The sequence below is a fragment of the Gymnogyps californianus genome, chromosome 1, assembly GCF_018139145.2.
Source record: "Gymnogyps californianus isolate 813 chromosome 1, ASM1813914v2, whole genome shotgun sequence".
In the NCBI taxonomy this organism is placed as follows: domain Eukaryota; kingdom Metazoa; phylum Chordata; class Aves; order Accipitriformes; family Cathartidae; genus Gymnogyps; species Gymnogyps californianus.
This window is the reverse complement of record NC_059471.1, coordinates 151,178,786-151,203,747: the sequence shown is the minus strand read 5'-3', so window position 1 is coordinate 151,203,747 and position 24,962 is coordinate 151,178,786. Positions and strand designations below refer to the sequence as shown.

At 49.4% G+C, this 24,962-nt stretch overlaps 1 protein-coding gene across 1 annotated transcript in view; it reads right to left on the bottom strand.

The window, feature by feature from the left end:
• Positions 1 to 24,962, bottom strand: part of SLC6A12 (solute carrier family 6 member 12) — a 38,202-nt gene extending 13,240 nt beyond the window's left edge. Inside the window, exons 1-10 of the mRNA XM_050906111.1 lie at positions 24,937 to 24,962; positions 17,179 to 17,375; positions 13,404 to 13,538; positions 11,876 to 12,016; positions 10,213 to 10,300; positions 8,471 to 8,603; positions 5,419 to 5,553; positions 3,103 to 3,206; positions 1,417 to 1,541; positions 1,014 to 1,126 (exon numbers count right to left, since the gene is read on the bottom strand). Of these exons, the coding sequence (XP_050762068.1) occupies positions 1,014 to 1,126; positions 1,417 to 1,541; positions 3,103 to 3,206; positions 5,419 to 5,553; positions 8,471 to 8,603; positions 10,213 to 10,300; positions 11,876 to 12,016; positions 13,404 to 13,538; positions 17,179 to 17,371 (1,167 nt within the window). The 5' untranslated portion in view covers positions 17,372 to 17,375; positions 24,937 to 24,962. The remainder of the gene's footprint in view (positions 1 to 1,013; positions 1,127 to 1,416; positions 1,542 to 3,102; positions 3,207 to 5,418; positions 5,554 to 8,470; positions 8,604 to 10,212; positions 10,301 to 11,875; positions 12,017 to 13,403; positions 13,539 to 17,178; positions 17,376 to 24,936) is intronic.

Genomic DNA, 24,962 nt, shown 5'->3' with positions numbered 1-24,962 from the left:
TTAAGTAGGGTGAGGAAGCATCTGAGATGGCACAAGGAACCCTTGTGACAGAGGGGAGCTCCCCCTGCCACTGTGAAGCTAAGGGGAGCCAGGTGACTGTGGGGGCACAGCTCAGCCCTAACATCAAGCACACCCCTCGTACAGCAGGACTGGATGCAAAATATGCCACAACTGCCTGGCACAACCCAATAGAGCAGGCGGCCAGGGGTCCTGCCGCTGAATTGCTGGCTTTTGGGGCTGACTGTGGGGCAGGATGCCTGCTCATCACTGCGTGGCTCTCGGTCCCACAGCGCACGTCACCCATGGTGTACATAAGAGAACATCAGCCACTGCTAGGGCAGCCCAGCCAGCATGAAGCAGAGCCATAGGTGAGATGAGGCAGGAGGGGACCTCGACCCAGAGAAACAGAGGAAAGAGACCTCATTCTCCAGGTGCGGGGGCTGAGGTTCTGCAAAGCAGAGCCTGACCAGAGCACCCTGCCTGGCAGATGTGCCAGGACATCCCCTGCTTCCCTCGTGCTAGCACACCAGGGTTGCACACTGCGCTCCACAGGGTGCTCTGCTGGGTTTTGCTCCTGGCATAACAGGAGTATGGGAGGGTGAGAGATGTGCACACCAGCAAGGAGAGCACACAGGGATTGCTCTGGTGAGATGCAGCTGGGAGAAAACAGCCCCATTCCCCTTCCCAGACTGCCAGCTCTGTGCTGGGCGTCACTCCACAGTGTGCACTGTTTTGGTACTGGCACAGAGGTGGGAGGGGAAGTAGCTGTAACACCCTCATGTACACACAGGGAGAAGGATGCCGAAGAGAGATGCCAGCACACATAACCACTGGCCTCCCATCAGCCCTGGCTCTGAGATCCCACAGTGTGAAAGTGCTGCAGACAATGTGGAGAATGTATTTGAGGTACCAGCAAAGTACATAACCACCTTATCCTTTCCCATGGCCTTGGGGAGTGCTCAGGATGGGGACAGGCACCTGGGTGTTAGATGAGGAGGGGGTGTTTGCTGTACCTGGCTGTCCAGTCCCAAGAAGATCAACATGAGGAAGAAGAGGCAGGACCAGAGCTGAGACACAGGCATCATCGTTACTGCCGTTGGATATGCTATGAAAGCCAGGCCAGGACCTGCCAACAGACCACAGGATGACCACGTGTGACCCGCACACCACCGCCTGCCGCCACCACCGTGCAGCACAGAGTGAGCTCACATACTGCTTCAAAGTTCATATCACCATGGCCTCTTGCCCACACAGGGCTGAAAGCTGTGTCGGGGAGCACTGGTCCTGCAGACCTCACTGCAGACACCCATAGCGATAGAGGATGTAGATAACATCCTGGGCTTCACATCAGAAAAGTCCCCTCCCCTTCAGGCATTCTGTTTTGCCATGGCTCTGAAGTCTCCCAAAAAAACCTACCTGACTCAGCCACTTCTGCAATGGGTACACCCTGCTCTCGAGCCATGAAGCCCAGCACAGAGAAAATGGCAAAGCCAGCAACGAAGCTGGTGGCACTGTTCAGGAAGCAGAGCATGATGCAGTCCCTGCAGGGGGGAGACCAGAGAGAAATCAATGTTTCCTGCTGCAGAACGGCTCCATTTGGGATCATGTCTGTACTCAGCTTCCCCAGTCGGACAGCATGGACCAAGGAACAGCAATGCTGCTCTTGAACTCCCTCAGAAGTAAAAAGCTCAGAACAGAGCCAGAAATCAGCCTACCTACCGTGTACCCCACTGTTCAAGAGCTATGGGACTATACATGGCACAAAGAGAGACGTAGGGCACCACCAGTGGCTTATGAATAGGATGCCACAATGATATACGTAGGGAGATGGCAATAAAAAGGTTGACAGGAGTCAAGAGAATAAGAAAAACAACAGACAAAATGAGGAAAACAACAAATTAGAAAAGGGAAGAAGTTGCAAAAGTAAACATAGTCAAGAAAGAGGAGCATCTGAAATCATGAACATGTACAGGTTCAGCAGGTCTGGTAAAACACGGACTAATGGGTTAACGAAAAATCCTCACCTGACAAGGGTTGTGTCTACACTGTCTTTATTAACTATGTTCAGACGGAGGCTGGAACATGCTATGCTACTTGTCCTGAAACGCTTATGCACTTGCTCCCTGCAAAAATGGGGCACCAGTCTGAGCTGGCTGGGCTGGAAACCCCACACCCCGGGATCCTGCCTGGGCAGCTGCCAGAGCTGACCCACAGTGCCAGCTGCTATGGGGCAGTGTGGACACCCAGCACATTTGGGCCACCCAGAGCTAAGATGCCAGTCCAAGGCACCTAAGGCATTAGAGGAAGGCGTCAGTGCACTGCTCCATTGGTGACAGATACATTTCGGGAGAGCCAGGGGAAAGTATTAATTGCCTGACCAACAGCCATGGCAGCACCTATTGAAGAACAGAAGAGGAGTGATGATTGATGTCTCCCGAGTACCATTACATTTTCCCATCCATGTTGGAGCAATACATGAAGGAATAACACAGCTCCTGCTCCTCGGGGCTCTGTGGAAGGTGTCAGAAACGGTCCTGATGGCTTCACTGAGCAACATGTCAGGCCATGGATAAAATAGATCTGTAATTCAAGGGCAAGGAGGACGCCAGACAGACTTGATTAATCTCCTTGATAGGATCAAAATGCCACTGGCAGTACATTACCCTGATGGTAGTAAAGCACTGGAGACAGGGGGCCCAGCCATCATCTTAGTACCATCTCCCCTGCCTAGCAAGTGACAGGAGAGCTGGCTGTGCCACCCCTGCTCACTCACCCTGTCAAAATAGCCCATGGTGTCTCCACAGTGGCTGGAGACACTCTCCATTTTCATTCCCCATCCCCGACTCCAATCTCTCCCATTTCCAAGCTGACTCATATGGGAGAGCACTACTAAAGCCATTTTCTGGAGCTCCTGTGTTCCCTCAGCCACTCTCCATCCCTACGTTGTGTCCTCTGCAGCTTCCACACTCTGAGCAGCTTGTTAGTCAAAGCAGCATGATCCAAGGTCTCCCCTGGGGACAGAGCCTGCCTCAGATGCAGCTCTGTGCTGTTTGTCTCTGAGCAGATTTCCAGAAGGATACGAGGAGTCCAGGCTCCTCTTACCTGTAACAGTTGTTGGTGTATTTGTTGTAGCTGCCCAGAGCTGTCAGGCACCCCTGGCAGATGGCATAAGAGAAGAGGATCTGAGTGCCAGCATCCATCCAGACCTGGAACAGAGAAGGTCAGTGGTCTCCAGACCTGGCAACAAAATAAACAAATGGCTGTGCCCTGTCTAGCAACAACCCCTCCATCCATGCAGAACAAGAGACAGAGAGGGGTTCAGTGGATGTAGAAACCGGGATACATCTCTGGGAAAACTGAGCTATAGGACTGAAAGCCCTCTAGGGAAAGTCTCCTGAGGGGACTGTATTTTCACATCCCACTCAAGGTGACACCACTTCTCCATTCCGCGCCTTTGAATTCTGGGTGGAGATGGCATCCCTGATAGCATGGCTCCAGCTGAAGTTGACACTGCAGATGTCTGTGGTCCCTACGTGGCTCAGGGTTCATAGAGCCACTGGTTAGTCATCCCAAATGAGGGCCAGCGAGTTCTTTGCATGATCAATATACTTCCCTCCCTGCTCCCCAATCTAGTTTCCCACATCTCTGAGGCCATGGTGCAGGGTGAAGGGCAGAAAATTGCCGGGCTGAGAGATTTCAGGCCAGTGGGGTGTCATGTACCCAGGTTACCCTTTGCTCTGGCATTGCATGGGAAAAGCTGAGCGGGCTTGTTCACCGCTCCAGCTCCAGCCCTCTCCCCCATGGAATAGTCCCTTCACTCCGTGTGTTGTGGGCTGAACTGCAGCTCTGCTCTCACGCTGTCCCAGGGAAAGCCCTGAGCTGCGAGTTAGCAGACAGGCAGGAAAACAGCCCACCTTTCTGTTTGTCTGTGTGTTCCCTCTCACTCTCTTTTTCCTCTAAGCAGCCCCCAGCTGCAAACATCCAGGCAGCTGCAATTTGGCAGCCTTCAAAATATCCCAGCCCAGGCATTGCTGCTTAAATTCACACGAATCTCTCACAGATAGGCATGTACATGGGAGCCCTTCAGGCACGGGCACGGGCACACATCCCACTTTACACCAAAGCCCCACATTCTGCCTAAACTCAGTAGCAGGATCTCTCACGCCTGCTATGCTGGGTTGCAGCAGCCTGGAAAGACCATGTCAGCTTTAGTTAGGCTGTGAAAGATAGGGAGGTTTTCAGTGAATAAGCTCTGACCATGAGTAAAACACGCTCAGCCCCAGTCATACCCTGTTATTTATTTTGATATTAAAATGCCATTTATGTTCAGCTGGCTTTTTGCATTCAGCGCACCACAGATTTTGTATTGACAACACATAATTGCATCTGAAAGCCATGTGGGGGAAGACAGTGTGTTTGGCAGCTGGGTTGGGAGCAGCTGGGGCTTTGGCCATCTGGGAAGATGCGGGAGGTAAGCTGAGACTGTGGGCTAAGCATATTGCTTGGCTGCGTCCACGAAAAGATTCAGTGGTGGAATAATTAGCAGCAGTGTCATTTAAATGCTCTTCTGGGGAGGGTCTGCATTAACATCTCCCTGGGATGGTGGAGGCAGCCTGCACACCATCACTGAGCCCACATGGGAAAGGGAAGCAACCTGCTGCTACAGAAAGGTGCTGGAGCAGACACCCCGGGGGGATCCTCCAAGGAGGGGTCCTGCTGCCTGCCCTGAGCAGCCCCCAAGGGTGCTGCCCACCTACTGCCAACTTGGGCTACCTTGCAGGTCCTGGGTTTGGCTGTACCCTCTGCCCTAATGTGGACTTGCCCTCCCTGGGTACACAGCACCCTCCCTGCCGGGGGGAGGTTTCCAGGAGCTCCAACGAGCGGTGGCAAGGACTGACCCTTTGGCCAGCCCCTGACTTGGGCAGGTGGGACCAGCCCCCGGGACAGGTGAAGGGAACCTGTTGCCCAGCTAGGGCATAGCCTGCGCTACCTGTGTGCACTTGGTCTCTGAAGCACAGGGGCCCTGCACTCCCTGGGATGGCCCTGTTGGAGCCAAACAAAGTGCTAACCAGGCCAGAAAAAAAGAAAGAGGTAGATTATTTCCCTCCACCTTCCTTAATTATTTGCATTTAAGACCCAGCAAAACCGTCTGTTACATGCTGAATATTTCATATACTCTTCTGGTTTTGCTGAGCCCATGAGTGGAAATGACCTAATATGTCCATATGCTGCAGATGCATGAGCAAAAGGGCTGTGCTGTGCAGGGGGACTAGACCCCTCTCAGCTCTTTTAAGGAGGTCTCACTTGTTCGCTGGTCTCCTTTCAGAGAAGACAGCTAGATCCTCAGCTAGCAGCAGATCCGAGGGCCAGGGAGCTGGAAACCTTCCTGTGGCCAGCACTTGCCTGACCCCCACCCACCTGCGGGTCTGCCAGCCTGGAAATGTCCGGCTTCAGGTAGAAGATGATCCCCTCGGCAGCACCGGGCAGCGTGACGCCTCGCACCAGCAGGATGATAAGCATCACGTATGGGAAGGTGGCAGTGAAGTAAACAACCTGTGGGTGCAGGGAAACAAGAGGAGAGAGGGTCAGCGGGGAGGGGGTGCAGGCATCATCTCGTCTCATCTCATCTGCAGGCCTCCACCCCAGCAAACGTCCCCGGACTCTGCTGTTGGCTATAGCTACTACTGCTAGTGTAGAAGAGGGGTGGGAAAGAAATTAAATCAAGGTTACATCTCACCGGTGATTTAGTTAATCTACATTTTGTTCCTCACCCAAGACTCTGCCACTGGTTGCTCTGCTTTATTTTCTCTTTCCAGTCAGTGTAATTTCCCTGCTCTCCAGCTGTTCTCTTCATCTTTCTAGAGCTGCAGAAGAAACCCAGATCTCTTCCTGTCACTGAGTTTTAATGAGGAGTTATTAAAATGGTCCTATTCCCAGCAAGAGTTTTCCAAATTAGATAGCAACTTTTGCTGTCCAATTTGAGACACCCCTGAGGGGTCTCATTTCCAGGGGTGCTCATGCGGCTCTCTCATCCCTTCAATGCCTCTGAGCTCACAGGTAAAAAATGGGGGCACCTCAAAGCCTTTAAAGAAAATGTAGAGCATTATTTTTGTAAAACCTTCTTTTCACTTCTTCTTGTGTGTGATGTAAATAAATATTACAGTAGAATTAATCATCATCTCTAATCCATTGCCTTATGTAACATACTTTTTTTTCTATTTGCAAAATATCCGTGAGCAAGTTGCGACTTCCTAACATTTATTCATTATTAAAATTCATCCAAGTAATGTGAAGGCTGTTTACTCTATGGATTCATAGTGAGGGGCCTAAAATAACATTTTTTCTGGTTAGTGATAATTGGTTGAATAAGTCACAGTAGGTGGTACTTTTGCTGTTCCCCAATTGAATGAGAATGCGAGCGCTTTTGGCACAAGTACTAAAATCTACCTTCAGAAATCACTTCTGGGGAACATTTATATATACACATCAGCTGAATGCATAAGGAAAGGAAACATGGAAAGAGCACAAGAGTGGGCAAAATGAATAAAAGAAAAAGGCTTTTAAAGAAAATGAGTCTTCACGGAGTTATTTGAAATTATTTTCCTAAGGTCACTATTGTTTCTTTAAGTTTGGACTCCTTAAATCACAGAATCGTAAACACAAGGGTCTGGCAGGGTTATCCAATTAGAGCAGCCTCTCAGTCAAGCACAACATCCTGTTTACTCTGCAGCTGTTAAACAAAATTATGCACCTACTCAGAATTCCTGGGACCTCCCTATTGCTTATCCTAATACGTAGTCAGTGAGGAAAAAGAAGGAAGGAGTTGATTTTTCTGACAGTGCCCCTGTAAAACTCAAAATGACTACCTGCAGAGAAGACAACTGGCCTGTCTGACCTGTGGTATGTCTCGGGACAGAAAAACCCACCCTGTATTGCTGCACCATGTCCATAACATCTGGCTGGTAAAAAGCAAGCCCTGTATCCTAAAACTTGCGATGGAAAAATCTTCTGTGGTCCCAGGAAAACCATTCCAGCTACTACATGCACTCACTGTTTCCTCTCACTTTCTGGTCTGACTTTGCCAAACCCGATCATCCCAACCAGCCTGACTGAACTTCTTTAGCTTTCTCCTTGTGCAGGCAAGCTCTGCATGCCAGGGCAGCACCAGGCAAAGGAGAGACTCAGTGGAGAGAGCTGAGAGCTGAAGAGAACCTGGAATGAGTTAATTACACTTCCATGCGGCTCAAACAGCCTCTCAGACCCAATCTCCCAAGATCAGAATGATACTTCTTATGAAGATGGCACTGTGGTATTCAAAGCAGGGAGCATCAGAGATTTAAGATTTAAAATGTGGAGCATCCCCTCTCCCCGTAAATGTGGAGTCTGGCTCTCCCTCCTTGAGAAGTGGTGGACAGCAGGTCAGCACCAGCAAGAGCCAGAGTCATCAGCAAAGACTGGGAGAAACCTAGCGAGCAGAGCAAGCTATTGTCTTGCTCTGTTAAAATGGGTGCCCAGTGCGGTTTTAAGGTGGGAGATGGGATTTGACACTGAAACACGGGTGTCCAGTACTACAGGGAACATCTGCCAATACTAGGGATAGCGATTTGAAGGAAGAAGTCTGGTGCAGAAATCGGTTCCCCTCCCTTTGCTATTGGGATATCCCCTGGACGCCCACAAGACCCAACCATCATTAATGACCCACCCATCTCATTGCAGCTCCAGGAAGGAAGGAGGTCCTGAACAAGTCAAGGCCATAGCAGCGTCCCTAACACCCACCCCAAGGCAACACACACTCATTCACTCCAGAAGGATAACCAGTCCACCTGATCTACGGGATGAACATCAGGAGGGAGCGTTGGTTCCAGCCTCACTAGCAAAATGCAGAAAGTGACCCACTGAGCCAAAAACCGCAGAGCCAGGGAGAGTACAAAGGAGAGCACAAAGGAGAGCACAAAGACACCTCTCCCACCCCAAGTATTTTGCAGGATAAAGAAGCAGAAGAGATTCATTATCTATTCACTGAGCTGGTTACAGGCAGCAGCTTGTCTGCTTTGCTCAAGTGTTTAATTATTGCCAGGGATAGGAAGTTTGCCACTGCAGAGGATCTTGTTAAAAACAACAGCAAGCCACACCAGGACAACACCCTGGTGAGTGGATGATTCCCAAGGGCACTTGGGGAGTATCCATCAGCCACTGTGGGTATCTGCAAGGGAAAAGGTGACCCAAGACTCCCCTTAGTTCCCAGGTCTTTCCCTGTTCTCCCCTCCCTGTTTGACCTACTCTTTTATTCTTCCTCTTATGGGTCAAACACAACTGGTGTAAATCAGTATGGCCCCACCAGGTTTTAGGTTTGACTTTGGTGCTGTGTGTCTCCTGCCTCTACTTCAGGAAGAGGGAAAAGAGATTGGAGAAGAAATGTAAGATGGGTACAAGGAGGCTTATGGACCAGGAGGACAATCTCCGTTCCTACTTTGCCTGTGGACTTGACCCCTTTCCAGATGCAGAAGTAGCAGATGATCCACGCCAGCAGGAGACACAGAGCCAGCTCCCAGCGCACAGTGCCCAGTTTGTGAATACCATCCGTGAGCCCCAGGACTCGCTTCCTGCCAGTGTCCAGGGACAGGGAGAGAAGCGTTAACACCCCAGACCCCACTCATCTATACAGACCTTTCCCACATTACCCCATCCAAAGACTTAACAGACTATCCACAACACATCTGCCCAGGGCTCCCAGCTGTGCGAATCACCCCAGCTCTGCCTAGGGCTCCCCCCTCTGTCGTTCCTGCTGATGCTGCTCCACTGTGTCCTGTCACTGGCCCGAGCCCTCCCACTCTCCAAGCCCATGGCGCCGTGCCCGTCAGAGCCACGCAACACAAAATCACCACCTGCTCCCCATTGCTCCCCCACCCCGGCAGCTGCCCAGCAGACACTACTCAATCCAAAGCAGGCCACCAATGCCATCATCACCCCATGGCCACCGCTCTTCCTCTGGTCTCCCCATATACTACGGACACCCTATATATAAGCATAAATGGCCTTTATGATTCCCATGCCCTTCCTTCAGCCTCATTCCATGAAGACTCAGTCATGAAGGTGGGCCACACGAGAGCTCAGCACTGCAGCTCATGCAGTCTCCAGAAGTCCAACCCCACACTTAGGATTCCTCTGCACACCCTTCTCCAAACCAGTCCCCTCAGGGTCCCCTTGCCCTTGCAACCTCTACAGAAAACCTGAACAATGGTTTCAGAGGGGTCACAGCTCTCGCTAAGTAGTATGTGCAAAGAACAGGGTGGGAGAGGGGGTCCAGCACTGTGCAGACTCTTTCTGCACCCATGGGCGCATATCATCTTCTATGTGCCCTGTGGTGGCTGCAAGGGACAAAGGACACTCAACCCTCTCAGAGGCACTTTAGGAGCCATAAATGGGGAAAAAAAAAAAAATACTGCTGAAGCTGACCCCCTGGCACCCCTCTTCTTTAAGAGACCTTCCTCAGTTGAGTGTGGAGAGGTAGTGTGGCCCTGGTAGCCATTTCAACCTCTCCAGGCTACAGTGATGACCCTCTCTGGGACACTGCCTGGCCTGCTGCAGGACCCCTCCCTCAGAGGTGTTTTGTTGCCTCCAGCCCCATGACCAAACCTCCCCGAGCCCCTCTCTGGCATCTCATGCATGTGCCTCAGATCCCTGCTCTCCAGGGATGAGCCTGAGCAGCCTGATGGACCACTTCCCTTAGGCACCATGCAAGACATGGTCAGAAGAAGGGAAAAGGCAGTTTTGTCCCTTTTTGTTTCACTGTAGAGGACTGTTCAGTCTGCCCTGGCCTCTCATGCTTGCCGGCCAACAGTAGCCTGCAACACTCAACACAAGTACCCCCTCCTTACAGCAAGTCCTCATCTTCTTTTGGTGCCTCTTTCTGTGGCCACACTCGCCCAGGCACCTCAGTGCCAGAAAGGGAATACACCTGTGTAAGTGAGCATACGAGCACCCTTGGGCAGGCACACTGCGAGCAGCCTTTGGGGTGTATCTAGTCCTCATGCCCCTGGACTCTGTGCCGATCTCCTTGGCAGCTCGGTGCATTGTGCTCCCCATGTTCGGGTCTGACATGTGGCACCTCACTTGGTCCTACAGAGACGCACAGCCCTCCACCCGGATACTCCTACAGCTGCAGCCTTTGGATGAGAGAGGAGCCTGAACAGAGGGAAAGCGATCACGTACTCCCAAAACTCAATCATTGGGGAGGTGGCGTTCGCAGGCAAGGTCCTGTTGTCCAGGCTGGAGCTATTCAGAATGTCCACACAGAGATCTACCAAAAGAAAAGGAAGCTGATGAGCCAGAGAAATTCTCCAAGGCTCCTCCATGAGGGATGCTCCTTCCCCTCTGTACCCTAACCCTCACTCTGGCAGCACACAGACCCTTCACCCCATGCTACAGAGCATCTCATTAAACTCTTGCATCTCGTTAAACTCTGGCTCTCCCCAGCTACGAATCCCAATCCCGCAGTAGCCAGAGGGCTTTGGGAAGGGGAGAGGGGAAGGAGAGAGCAATTCCCTGCCAAATGGAAACCAGATGGCTGCAAAATATAGGTTATTGAGGGATAGCCACTATGAGTAGCCAGGATAGAAAAACCCATTCTCCTCCCACACCACACACCATTCCCTGTCCACACATGCATGCATATGTTCACACACACCACAGATGCCTTCATGTTCCACTCTGCCATCCCCAACTCTGTCACATAGCATGAAATTACTAAAAACGGAGGAGATGCCACGCATCCAAGAAATGCACCTCATCTTGCATTTGGCAAGCAAAAGACAATCCACCAGAAAACCGAGGAATCCCAGCTCTGGCTGGGAAGCTTCTGCCTGTGAAGAGAACATCTGTGGCTTTCCTCGCAAACAAACCCATGCTGGGGGAGCTGAAGGAATCAGATCAACTCTTTAAAAGGCTGGTTACCTCTGCTGGGGTGAAGGGGCAGAAGAAGCTGTGAGTGAATGGCCCATGGGGTGGAGAGTTTTAACACATCACAGAAATGTATCATCTGACCCAAGAGAAAAAGGGATGGAACCGAGCTCTCACCAAAGCTCTTTCCAGCCTGGCTTTCCACTGAAAGCAAAGCAACCTGTTCAACATGGTAAAAAAAGCCTGTCAAGGACACCAGATCCATGAGGATTACCTCACATCTAACCCATCTTCCCAGGCACAGCCCAAGTGCCTTGAATAAAACCAAAGCCAGGTCTTCTCTACTGGGCATATGAGGAGATGAGATCCCTGGCCAATGTAATGGTATAGAGGCTTGTATGGATGTGATTAGACCAGAAAAACAGTGCCTTTAGAGTTTCGTGTTACTGGTTCCTGCATTGGGAGACCTGTACTGGCAAAATCCTCCAGTGCAGGCTTGGCCTGATTTAGCCAAAAGCTGAGTGCACAAAGGAAACTGTTCAGTACGTGGCAGCAACTGTCCCAGTAACTCCAAAGGAGTGGGGTAGAGTAATGGAACTGTAAGATAAATTGTGGTACCAGAGCTAATGAAAAGCTCCTGCCACGTGAGGAGGACTCTAGATTGGCTTGAAAACTCTTCCAGCCCACCTACCTCTCCTGTTTGCCAGCAAATGTGGATTTTTCAGTGAAATCTCAACGCCCAAAACATCTCCATGTGGAAATAGCTTTACTGTCCGCTGCTGCTAGGCATAGGGTCATACCACTCAGCCTTCCTGACACTTGCCCGTGGTGAATGAAGACAGTCGCCTTTGCAGGCGTCCCTAACCACATTGCAGCTCATGGAAGCTTTTTATCTGAATAAAAAATATTTTCTACAAAACCCAAATAATTTCTGGGAATTGCGAAAGAGCTAGAAGCCGACCAAGGGAAGGTGTACCTGAGTTCCAGGGGTTATTGCAGCTGGCCCACGGTAGCACTGCAGTGAAGGAGCTGAACAGATAGAATAGTGCCCACGACAGGATGATGATGTAGTAGATATTCAAATAGCACTCAATGACTTGTGAGGCATATCCAATTCCTGTGAAGGAAAACAAAGGAGGTGAGGATGGGGCTGCCAACCAACTCCCAATACATCGGGCTTAACCCCAAACAAAGACATAGACCATGCCCTGGTAAGAAGGGTGCAACACCAACCACATGGCTCACTAGAGAATAGGGCAAGACCTACCTCAGGGAAAGAGAAAGGATTTTGTGACTGCATGCAGACAGGAAACATTGTTGGTATCTCTAGACAGGTCTAGGGTGGAACAGAGAGAAAACCTTTCACTGATGCGAAAACTTTTTTCTGACCACTACCATGCCACTGCATTGCACTGCCTCTCCTGCAGGAAAGCCAGCTCTAGCCTTTAAAGAAAAGAAATGCCTTAAATAAAAGAGTTTCTTCCTTCTGGAAAGACTCAGGCAAAAAAGGTTCTCACAGCTGATATACATCATGCATAAAGTATGGTGTCGGGGCAAAAGCACAGACTTAGGAGCTGAGCTCTGGTCTTGGGTCCTGCTTGTGCCCATTGCTCACTGAGACATCAGCACAGTAATTGGGTCAGAAAGGCCCGATTCATTTGTTTAAAACTGGTTGTCAGTGCCCTTTGAGATGCCATTGCTGTCCACCTCCAGGCCCTGTGCCAGAGCGCAGGGGTCTCCAGCGCAGGAGGTCCCAGACTCCCCAGGGAGTTTGAAATAGCACTGCACACCTGTGCTTCAGCAAACTAACCAGGCTTTTAATCTGCCTGAGCACAGGTTTCTCTGTCTGCGAAACGTGGGTAATAAGCTCTCCTCTGGACAGGAGAATTGTGGACATTAGATTCATTAACATATTAATGCCATTAAACAGCCTTCCCCAGGGCCCCAGGAGTCCTGGTTCTTATACCTGTGCCTTAACCACAACCCCAGCCCATCTCGGGGCTGTCAGACCAGTGCGTGCATTGAGATTCTCCCCTGTTTGCAGGATGCCAGCTGGCAAATGCTGCCACAGCAGCCCTGGGCATGGCGATGGGCAGGGAAAGCTCCATAAGCCAGCCAGCCTTCCTCATCCTCTTCTCTCTTCAGTATTTGTCCTGGACTACATGCAGGTGTTTGTGTATTGACACTTCCATCCTCCTCCTCCTGCTTGCTAGCCATCCTGCTTCTCCTCTCTCCTGGGCTCTGAGCATCTCAAAGCAGAGATCGTGGCTTGGCTGGACCAGCACGGCCCCCAGCCAGCACCACACACCCTCAGTCACCTACGGGGGGGTCAGGGCACTGACCCTACGCACACAGCAGTCACCAGGAGGGGTAACAAGGCTGGGAGAGAGAGGAAGGGAGGAAGAATAAGGGAGAAAGAAAAAAACAGAATAACATTTCCAAAAAAGACTCTGAGTCACTAATTGTTAGAACGTGCTGTCAGTAACCCCCGTAACTTGACTGACCTTCAAAGATGGGACAGATCTTCCTCCATGCAGTGACCCCTCCCTGGCTGGTGTACTGCCCCAGCGCCGTCTCCAGGAAGAACAGGGGGACCCCGCAGGTGAAGAGGAAGATGAGGTAAGGGATGAGGAAGGCTCCTGCAGAGAGGGGTAAGATGCTGCCTCAGAAATCTCTTTAAAACCTTATCCCCACCACCCCTTGCCAGGTACCTGGGGCCACAGCTGGAATCAGCTAGATAAACACAAATATTTCTCTGAATTAACTGTGCAACCGCTGCTAAAAAAACAAGGTCTCCAAAACCATTATTTTTCAGAAAAAAATACAAGCGTGGTCTGTCTTGTGCTACCGCAGTACTACTGCATTTGGTCTTGGCCAACGCCTAGAGGTAAGGAGTAGGCAGGCAAGGGGATGAAAAAAGACAGCACTGGAGAAGTTCTCCCTGCTTCACTCTCCTGACCTCGTTCTAGCTTTCAGCAGGAGTCAGGCGAAGCAAAAGGAGACCTTGTTTCACATAACTACATTTGTTCTGCCTTTCCTGGGACTCACAGCAAAACTCCCACTTGCCCAGAGGATACAAACCTGGAGGCTGGTGACGTTTCTTGGTAAGTAATAAATTTGCCAGGATACAAATTTGCTTGAGACATATTTCACATCAAATTTGAAAAGCAGTTTGCACCAAAAGAATGGAAATAGGGGAAGGGCAACACAGTATCTTTCCAGCATTTCCAAAATGAAAAAGTTTAACTTCTCTCTTCAAATTCAATTTTTTATTAAAATATAGAGAAATGTCTTAAGAGAAATCAGCCTCAAATAGCCCTCAGATTAACCCTTGATGAAATGGAAGGGGAAAGGGGGAGAGAGCAGGTTTCTTTCCAGAAACAATGACCAACAAAAACAAAACATTAAAAAAGACAAAACAACAACAAAAAAGGTTTAATGCCCTGTTCAGCTGTCTGAACCTTTTTTTCCTTCGTTTCGGTTCTGCTGCCAAACCGAAACACCTGATATTTTCACTGTTCTGCTCAAAACTGCTCCTGAGATCTCAGTTTCACTGCTGACCTTCCTTCTATCACCTCACAGTCTTTCTCCCCCACCATTAGTGTAGGTTTTCACACTTTCACTCCCCTCCAAACAGGCCAAGGCGACTGCCTTCCTCACTGGAACAACTGTCGAGGTCTTGCCATCCCGTGCAGTAAACTTTTGGTCATGAGTACCTCCCACCGCCAGTGCCTGGAGAGCATCTCGGCTGTTTGCAACCAAGATGAGGGCCCCTTTCTCAGCCGAGCTAGGCATTGTCCCCCAGGCCCTCTCCTCCCCTGCTAGCACAGGCATTTGCACTGAAATTCCTTCCCATGACTATTAGCAGCTAGGAACACTTCCCTTTGTTTTTAAGCCAAAAATGTTACAATAACAAGCAACATCCAAATTTCCCCTAAACAAACACAGCTGTGCCGTAGCTGCAGGGGACCTGGGGCCAGAGGGAGGGAGGCTGGTTCACAGCATCAGTCCAGGTTTGCAGAGCAGGGAATGGGAACTGCATGTGTTGAACTAGAGGCGGCTGCTGCTTTCGGTGCTGCAAGACATCTATCTGTATGCCAAATCTGCAAGACAGTTTTATTATCCTGCACACAGATGAGCCTTTCAGCAGGTCCCAGACCCTCTCTTCTGATACCATTTGTCCCAGAGGTTGATCCATTTTGGTCTCTGAGTAATGAGGGCTTTCTTACACCTCTGTTGTCTTGTCTCTCTTAACCTTCCCGGAGCAGTTACCAGCTGAAATTCCGGTTGTGATCTGCTCCCCAGTTTGCTGCTCCGCTGGAGGAGACTCAGCCCTCAGAGGGGCCCCCAGAAACAGACCCTCTTTCCTTGTGAGTCAATAACAAGTTCAGGATGCTGAGCAATTAGATCAAATTTGAAAGTGCAATCATAGATAAGTTTACACTTGATTGCTTTACAGCAAGTTAGCACAATTGTTTTTATGACATCTGTCTTTACAGCTTTATAACCATCTCACTGCATCCAAAGGTAGAGAAAGGTGACAAGACAGCAGTCTCCAGTTTGGGGGGAGGGGGGGACGACACAGAGATGTGGCATTTATACGTGGAAAATGTCTTTTTTGCAATTTCAAGGACTTTTCCAATGGTGAGAATATCTTTGAGTGTCATGGGAAAGACAGTGCCTTGTCCCATACTAGTTTGTCGGCCATCTGGTTCCCTAGAGCCGTAGAGAGAGAAATGTACCTTCTACAGTAGTAGCATACTTTCTGCAAAGGCAGTCTGTAAGCTGTGAGGGAAGGACTCTCCCATGCTAATCTTTCCCAAGCCTAGCCTTGTTGGCCTCTGAATCACAGTCTTAGATATTCCAGAATAGTTTAATTAAAAAAAAAAAAAAAAAAGTTATTCAATAGATGTCTAGAATGAACAAAAGGAGCCTTTTCACTTACACAAATTAGCATACAAATTGCAAGGACTACTGAACTGGATACCATAGGCATAAACTATACAAAGATATCATCTGAGCTCAGGAAGAAATTTTCCATACAAAACCCATGACTTCTCTCTCAAAATGTCACTGCAGAATGGGCTGTTCAATCAGGTGTACCACTAGTGTTTACTAACCCATGCGGGTCTGACTTGCTGTTGGTGCCTCCAGTGCCTACCATCAAAACCTCAGAGAAGGAGACTGGAGGATCTGCTAAAAACTGTCCCAGGTTCAAGAAAAACTCAATTCCATTTTCTTTAACCATCCTCTTATCCAACCCCCATTTGGTTCAGAGGAGACATTGTATTGACTCCTGCTTGATTTGGATAAACTCCAGTAACAGCACAGGGGACAGGAATTTGGTAGTCCTGGGATGAACTACAGCTGAATCACTCATCCATTTGTGAAAGCTCACAGCACCTTGGGAAAGAAAGGCCTTTGTGGTGTGGTCTGCAGAGAAAGGAAGTTTAAAGTGGGGGGAACATGCAAGTCCCAAGCATTATTTCAAGGTGTCTCTAGAGAACAAGAACAAAAGAGAAGTTATTGCTGTATTTGACATGTAATTTATTATTCCTCCTTTTCTTTTATAAAGTTAGACTTTGATTCAGCAAGAAAAGTTAGTGACAGTCAATTATTCCCTTCCTTTTTCCCCGTTTCATTTTATTGTTATGAGAAAATTTAATTTTTAACCATGTAATGATCTTATTGCAGTGTTATTGGAAAAGGAGAGTCACGCAAGAAACAAAAGGGAAGGGCAACGAACTCTTCCTGGGCACGGGTTTGCCTAGCAGTGGGTTGACTACTGGGAGAACTGTTCCTGGGGAAAAGGTAGCAATGTCCTTCTAGGGGGTATCAGGCCTTGGCAAGGATACCAGCACCATCAAAGCCTTTCCTCCTCTGTAACAAGGGCCTGAGAGAGCTGGGAGTGACACAGAGAGTGGGAAAAGGGAATTATGTGGAAGGAGGTTGCTGATGGCTTTCTGACCACTCGCAGCATTTGATAGTTTTGGAAGACCACCTGTTTCTCAAGATGCCCAAGAGCCTTAAAGAGTTACTAAAGTTCAATTCGGCATCCGAACTTGGGAGAGCTGCTTTGAGAAACAGTACCCGCTGGGGAGCTGGATTCACTCCTCAGTTTTTATTCCTCCTGATTTTGGCAGGAGTTAACTTGCTGGAGGAGAGAATAAGGGATTGCATGAGAGGGCATATGAGGTGCAGGAGAAATGGGTCCAGGCACGCACATATCTCTTGTCATGCCTACAGACCTAGGACAACTCATGCATGCTATGAACTTACCGCCACCGTTCTTGTAGCAGAGGTACGGGAACCTCCACACGTTACCCAGACCAATGATCTCCCCAGCCACAGACAGCACAAACTCCATTTTGCTACTCCACTGGCCTCTCTCTTCCATTTCCTCCTTTTTTATCTCTTCGGGAGCTGCGATGGCCCCATTGGGCTCTCCTTCCTTAGCCACAGCTCTTGTCATGGCTCTGTGGGATAGAGGAAGAAAAGAGCATGGGATGTAGGGAGTTGCTGCAGGACACACTGGTGGGAAGACAGGGAGGGGACCAGTCATCACAACAGATGTCTTCCTAGTATCACCATGAGGTTCCCTCATCCTTTGGAAAATGGCTTCTTTAGCATCAGCACAAAGCATTTTCCCCAAGTTATGTCTGTGGGACAGAAAGTCTGTGCTGAAGGGACAGAGGAAAGGTCACTCGTCAGGTGAGATGGGCCCACCTGCACCACCCCTCCACTGGACTCGCCCCTGAATTCACCCTTCCCGCCCCACAGCCCCCTTCCTCATCCTTCCCAGACCACCAGCCTTAGTGTACCTCCATCTGCCCCTCCGCACCCTGACTGAATGCTCTGCATCTCTATTGTTGCTGGAAACTTGGCCAGGACTTTGGAAACAGCAGTTCAGAGGAAGAGAAAAGGAGCTGGAGCTGAAGCGGGGCATGGGGACAGAAGAAGTTTCCCTTCCCCATGTGCTTTATACAGCAACTGTCTCCTTCTGGAGTGGTTTCAGAGGGCAGGATAGAAACGTTACGGATTAATAGTCTGAACAAGAATGGATGACCTACCATCTTACTTCAAGGCGTTGCCAGGAGCGCTGTCTTTGACCCCCTGGACACCATTTTACACTATCATACAGCCTGCCACCTCAGCAAAATGCTTGTTTGACTTAGGCTCCCTTCAGTAACAAACAGGCATGAACGCCAAACCTCCACCTTTGCCCAACCCTGCAAAGAATACAGACCAAGGAAACAAAGTGCCTGAGATGAGCAAAAGGACCTCATACTTGTGAGGTGTTTCAGGTCTGGGCAAGGGAGTACTGAGATTAGACAAGCTCAATTATTGCAGTGAAAATGTTAGTAGGAAAAAGCCCAGCTGTGGAAACACGGAGAGAAGTCACTGTTGGAGGAGGCACGTTGAATGTGACTGGGCCGGTAGGGTGGTACAAGGAAGACACTCTCTGGTCTATACTAAATCCTGAATTATGTTTACTATCATCTTAATTAAGCAAAGTTAGTGGCTGCTTGTTACAAGACACAATTTTCTATCAATCATACACAAAGTCCTTTAATTGGCTAGTTAATTTAAATTCAGCCAAAATTCACACAGACCAGACTGAATCTTCTTTTTGACAACATTTTCGGATTGTTTACAGGCATGTGATTATGAGAAGAAACTAAAGTGTGAAGAGAGAAAGCTCCCTTTGACTTGGCTAAAAAAATTCTCCTCAAAAGCTTGCTCTAATGAGTTGCCTGAGGTAGGGATGCACATGTGAGTCCAGCCAGAAAGCACAGACCTAACATGAGCAGGGTAGCTGATGAACTGTGCCAGGGAAGTCCTAACTCTAGCTATGTCTCACTGGTGGCATTATGGAGCAGAAGTTGGCCTTTGAAGGGATGATTGGCATCAGCAAGGGATACACATTCCCATGTTGGGATTAGGAAACTAAACTGGAAACAAGCCTCTCCAAAGCAGCAGCATCTGTGCTTCCATTCCCACCAGCTGAGACTGCTAAGAAATCAGGGCTTTGTTCCTTCACATTAACTTACAGATTCGGTTTGCTGGTGGTTTGATAGGTTTTTTAATAGCACATAATTCCTTCCATGCCTCCTAAGGGGACATCCCCAGGGAGCAGCAGGGACAGCAATCTGCATCACCCACACTACTTAACTCTTCCGCTGCCCCTGGATCTGCTCTGGACCTCTTCAGCTTGCTCTCTCCCAGGCAAAGTCCAAGCACAGCTCTGGAGGCAGCTCAGGCCAGGGACCTCTCCCAGTCACCAAGTCAGTGGTGAGCAAGACCTCATCACCCTTGACGTCCTCCATCTGGTAGGACCACCAAACCTATCCATCAACCTTTTACACCAGGATGGTGCACCAGAACCATGATGGTAAACTATTCCCTCCCTCCTTGTGCCTAGTCTCTCTCCAGTCATCTCCATCTGGGCTAGCATCAGGGTATGAGCCATATCATGGCGAGTAGGGACTACCAGGGAGTCTGACCTAACTGAGAATAAGAGCAAGTGTGGTCCTAACATCAAACTGGCCCAGCAGCCTAGAAACACCATGACACTTGTTTTGGTGTAGTTTTCAATGAGGCAAGGGGGAAGCAGGAGCAGGAACTGGTTGGCCATGCTTGCACTTACTCCACACAAGACAGCACCATTATCACCGTGTCTCATTTGCTTCTGTAAGTCGCCCAGTGCAAATGAAATTATTTCCTAAATGCTAACCCTCTGGATATATCAGGCCCTAGGGCAAAGAAAGATGCTTGCATATGAAAAGACAACTTCTGCTGAAAGTTCATAGCAAAACAAGCAGGTTTTTTGCACAAGGTGTGTTTCCTCCCTCTGTCATTCAAGTAAAGAAAGGAAGCCAGATCTCACAGTGTAATACACCAATTGCTCTCTAAATGCCCAGGGCAACAAGAGTCTTTGTTCCCCCACCTGCCTTTGTGCTTGTGCTGGTTTTGGCTGGGATAGAGTTAGTTTTCTTCACAGTAGCTAGTATGGGGCTATGTTTTGGATTTGTGCTGAAAACAGTGTTGATAACACAGGGATGTTCTAGTTACTGCTGAGCAGTGCTTACACAGAGTCAAGGCCTTTTCTGCTTCTCACACCACCCCACCAGCGAGGAGGCTGGGGGTGCACCAGAAGCTGGGAGGGGACACAGCCAGGACAGCTGACCCCAACAGACCAAAGGGATATTCCATACCACATGATGTCATGCTCAGCATATAAAGCTGGGGGGAAAGCTGGCCAGGGGCTGCTGCTTGGGGACTGGCTGGGCATCAGTCAATCGGTGGCGAGCAATTTTTTTTCATTTGCATCACTTGTCTTTCTTGGGCTTTATTTCTCTCTTTTTTTTGTTATTTTCCTTTTCATTACAATTTTTCATTACTATTATTATTTCATTTTATTTCAATTATTGAACTGTTCTTATCTCAACCCACGAGTTTTCTCACTTTTACTCTTCTGATTCTCTCCCCCATCCCACCGCGGGGGGAGTGAGCGAGCAGCTGTGTGGTGCTTAGCTGCCGGCTGGGGTTAAACCACGACAGTGCTGAAGGGCCTGTCCTATTCCCTTTGAAATCAGCAGCAGATTTCCATGGACTCTGAATGCAGAGGACTGAATCCTGTGCAAAGCATTAACACTGCCTTTAGTAAGAGGGGCTGCAGCAAGAACAGGGGAGCATAAACCCTGGAGGAGGGCAGTCAGGGGTCAGTGAAGACCATCCTCCAGGCTATATAGCTGCCTCTTTAAAAACATTGCAGAAAAAGTCTTGTCCCCTATTAAATTTGAGAGTTTTTTGGAGTTATTTCCAATAAAGGCTTATATATGGGCAGTATCGCGGTGGGCACAACCAGTTTCAGTGTCAAATGCAGATGCACCAGGGCACTAAGGAAGCAACCTCCCTTTTTTCCCCAGCCCTTGCCCTTCATGGTCCATATGCTGGAGGGCACTAATTTACTGGTATGGCTTGCACCGCCCCAAACCCACCAAGTACTACAACATGTGTGAATCTACACTTGAGTGTGAAGCTGAATCAGTCCTCTAACAGGCTCATACAAACCCCACATTTAAAGAAGGTGGTGCAACCCAGAAATCAAGGCATGCACCCTAAATGCTGGCTGGTGCAGAGCTAGCAGCTCTGCAGCTCACCAACAGCTCACCAGCATGGAGGTCCTCCCAGTTCCAACTTTGCCGACCTCATTTAGCTCGCCTACTGGGTTGGATCAGGAGGTACAAACATCAGATCCTCCCGCCAGTCTTATCTCAGCTTCTGAAGCCCAGGCAAGGCCCCTTTCCCCACTGCCTGCTTGCAGCAAGGCCTGCCAGCTGGCTAATCAGTTCATTCAGATGCTGCAGCACAGCCTCCTCATCTCTGAGAGGAGCAGAGCTCCACGCACTGTCAAATGTGAGAGAAAAAATAACACATACTTAATGAAACGTGTTTGATCTGTCACAGTCCTTGGCACATTCCAATTTGCTGCAGTCCAGGGCACATTATCAAGTACAATGATGCTTGAGTCTGGGTTTATTGAAGACATCATGAGAAGCTGACAGGAGAGGACTTAGCTAATTCTTTGATTTTATTCTTTTAATGCAAGGTGGCTCCAAAAGCCAGCCTATTTCTACTAATATTTGTGTTTTACCTGGTTTTGTGTTAGACCTGTTTCACACATGGGGGCAGGGGAAGATCACAATCAGGGAGTCACCTCCTCTCACCTAACCCCAGGAAGGGAATGCCCTGAGTGCCAGCCGGCAGCCTCAACCCTGTCACCAGCCCCTACCTCAGGGAGACCTGGACCAGGGCTTTGATTCTGCACCTGTCCTCTGACTCCTGCATAGGCCAACGCGAAGGACAGAAGCTGGGACACTGCAATGGGGAACAGGGCTGGGGCAAACACAGACCGGGAGGGGAGATGCAGCACTTGTGGCTTCATTTTCATATTTTAAAAAGGGGGAAAGCACCCTGGTTATGGAATCAAACCTTTTCAACTGGGAACAGGTGGTAGATTAAACCAGTGCCCAAAGTTCTGGCCCTTCGTGGCACGAGCTTCAGCTTCTCCCTTCCCAGACAGTGACGCACAACACTACACATCCCCACTACTTCCCTCTCTGCTTTGCCTGCTGTTTCTATGAGAAAGCCTATTCACACACCTTCTGGCTCTTTTCCTGAACATCTAGTCCTACTGTGCCCCTGCCCTATACATTCTCAGGCCAGATGGGGATTCAAATCAGTTCTTGTTTCCAGCTAGGAACAATTTGGCTCTCCCACAGCAGCCACAGCCACCCACTGTGTTACATCCTCTGCGACAGGCAGACATTTTCTTCTCCATTTGGATGCCCCTCTCCTTAATACACAAGTCCAGAGAAAAGACTTTGCCCCTCACTGTCTGCCTGCACTTTTTCTGCTGTTCCTTCACCAAAGTTTGGAGAAAAATCCTCTGACTCCTTCATTCCCAGCCTCTTTTTTCCCTCTGCCATAAAGTTTTTCCAACTGTTAAGACGCCACCTGACACAGTCCACAGTCGACCCCTTTCCTGGACCTACTCAACCACCATCACCACCACCACCTTCCCTCCTCAGCTCCCTCTGACCTCGCCAGTTTCTTCTAGAGGTGCCCTGATGTATTCTCAACCCTCAGCACTTTGAGGAGTTGCCTTTTTCCAGGCCTGGAGTACCCTTTGCAGACACGACTCCCAGCCTGTCGTCTTCCCACAGAGAGGAGGGGGATTCCTCTGTGCCCAGTGCAACAGGCAGCTCCGTATGAAATGGTACTGAACTTGGTACTGGGCTTGGTGCATGGAGGCAGCCGCATTTTTCCCCATGAGATTTATTGCTGAGAAAATAAGAATACACCTGGATTGCCCCAGGCACTGGAAAGAGAGCAGGCATCATGCAGGCAGCCACAAACACAGACCACACCAAGTTCCCTTCTTCAATATTTGAATGAGGTAGCCCAGTTTCCTCTTGGTCACGAATTTTGTGCTGTGTTTGGCCCACTCCTGCCTCCATGGGATCCTTCAAGTATGGCTACAAAAGCCAAGGAAAACCGAGAACACCTTTAAAGTGCTGTGGACACTCACCAGTTGGGTCTGATGTGCTGAACGCAAGATGCAGAGATGCAGGAGAACAGCATTTGTTGGCTTTATTTGGGAACAAGCTGCGACTAAAGGTGGGAGGCAGGAATCAGAAAAAGAGGAGAATGAAAGTGTCCTTTGAAAGCAAAACATGGTGGCATCCTCAGCCTCTCCCAGGGCAAAAAGGGCTTATTCAGGGCTGCTCCGGTGAGACAGGGAACAAGAAAGAGACAAGAGAGACGAGAGAGAAGCCGCCTGGGGTTTTGGCACCAGAGGAAGAAGCCATTAGATTCTCCTAAAGCTTTTCTTCCCGCAAACTTACTGCCTGTTCCCGACTGCCATCACAGAGGAGCTCCTGCTGCTGGGAAGTTAACATCCTCTGCTTGACCTCTTCTGCTGTTTTATCTTAAGGCAAATGAGAGGAGGACAATCTCAAGAGCGAACAGTGAAACAGAGCAAACAGGGAAGTCGTTAAAAAGCAGCCGATAACACTTATTAGAGGAAGCACAGTTTTAAAGCACCTTTGGACACTCGTATGTGCTGCCTGAGCTGCAGAAGGCAGAATCACAGGTGACGCTGCAGACAGCTGCACTGCATTTATATTTCTTGGTCTCATTTTGAAACAAGTAGCAACCAAGCACGTAAACTGCAATTTAAGGTGGGGAGGGAGGAATCAGAAAGCAAGCAGGCTGGCCTGTGTTACAAAAGGAGGAGCCGGAGGACACAGAAAATTCTCTGGTTGCACAATATGAGCCAGCAGTTAGTCGACAGCTGAAATCCTGCATTGCATTTCGATGGCAGGAGGCGCGGGTGGTTGTGGAAGCAGAGACAGAAAATCAGGGCTCAGTGAGGAACAGCAGTGCCAAGGTACAGCTTAAGGAACAAACCAGGTTAGATTAGTGCGTGGGGGCTGCTACTGGAATAGGTCGTATTTGCAAGATGGACAGGAAAATATTAGCAGTAGAAGTCAGTGCTTTCCAGCCAATCTAAGAGCAGCTACGTGAGCGGGGACGGCTGCTTCAACCACGGCTGCTTCCAAACCTGAATGCTGCTGGAGAACGGCTCACTCCAGCTGCAAAAAGGAGAAAGGCAAGGAAAGATGTAGCAAGAGAAAAACTGATCAACTCCAGGACAGCAGTTGAAATTAAAATGCCTTTCATTTCAAGCTGTTGAAAACTAGTTGGTTTCTTTACACCTTCTAATTAACTTCTAGGTTGTGTGGGCTGCAGGGCATTCTCAAAGCATCTGTTCAGCAAGGTTCATGGGGCACAGGAGGCTGTCACAAGAAGCAGATCCTGCTTACATTTTCTCCAATGTGAAATAAGAGCAACACTTCTGCAGTCAGTGAGTTTGCTGCTTACTGACACAGCCAAGAGTGAGATAAGAAGCAACTGTGAGTTTACTAATGACACGTACATCTGTGATATAAGCTGCAAGGATGATAGAGCATCATCCTTCAGAGCACACACCCCCAGCTCAGGAGACCAAATGGCTCCTGCCCTGTCTTCTGCTGCCAGACAGGAGAGCCTCCCAAGTACCTAATGGTGGCTGGACTTTCCTGCGGATCAGTGGCAAATCCCTGGCTAAAAGCAGCGTAGGCTGTTGTTCTCAGTGCTGGTTCAGTTCCTGTTGGTGTCCACGGCTCACCATCCCTGCTCTGGGCTACAGAGACACAGAGATGTTTTCCTACTTCAGCCTAGAAAAAAATCAAGACTAACTGATGAAGTCCATAAAAGGGGTGTAAATATGATCAGAAACCAGCCTTTGCATCAAACCAGATACTCCCAAGACCTCCACTCAGCCCATAGTCTGGTTATATTCACTGCCACATAGCAGAAGGCCCTGTAGCATGCAACCACGGCAGGATCCATCACAGTGACAGGTCTCCTACAGACACAGAGCCAGGCTGGCCCCAGCCTGGCCCCAGTGGAGCCCCTAGAGCCACCCGCCTGGTGGCTGGAGGTGTCTGGCCGAA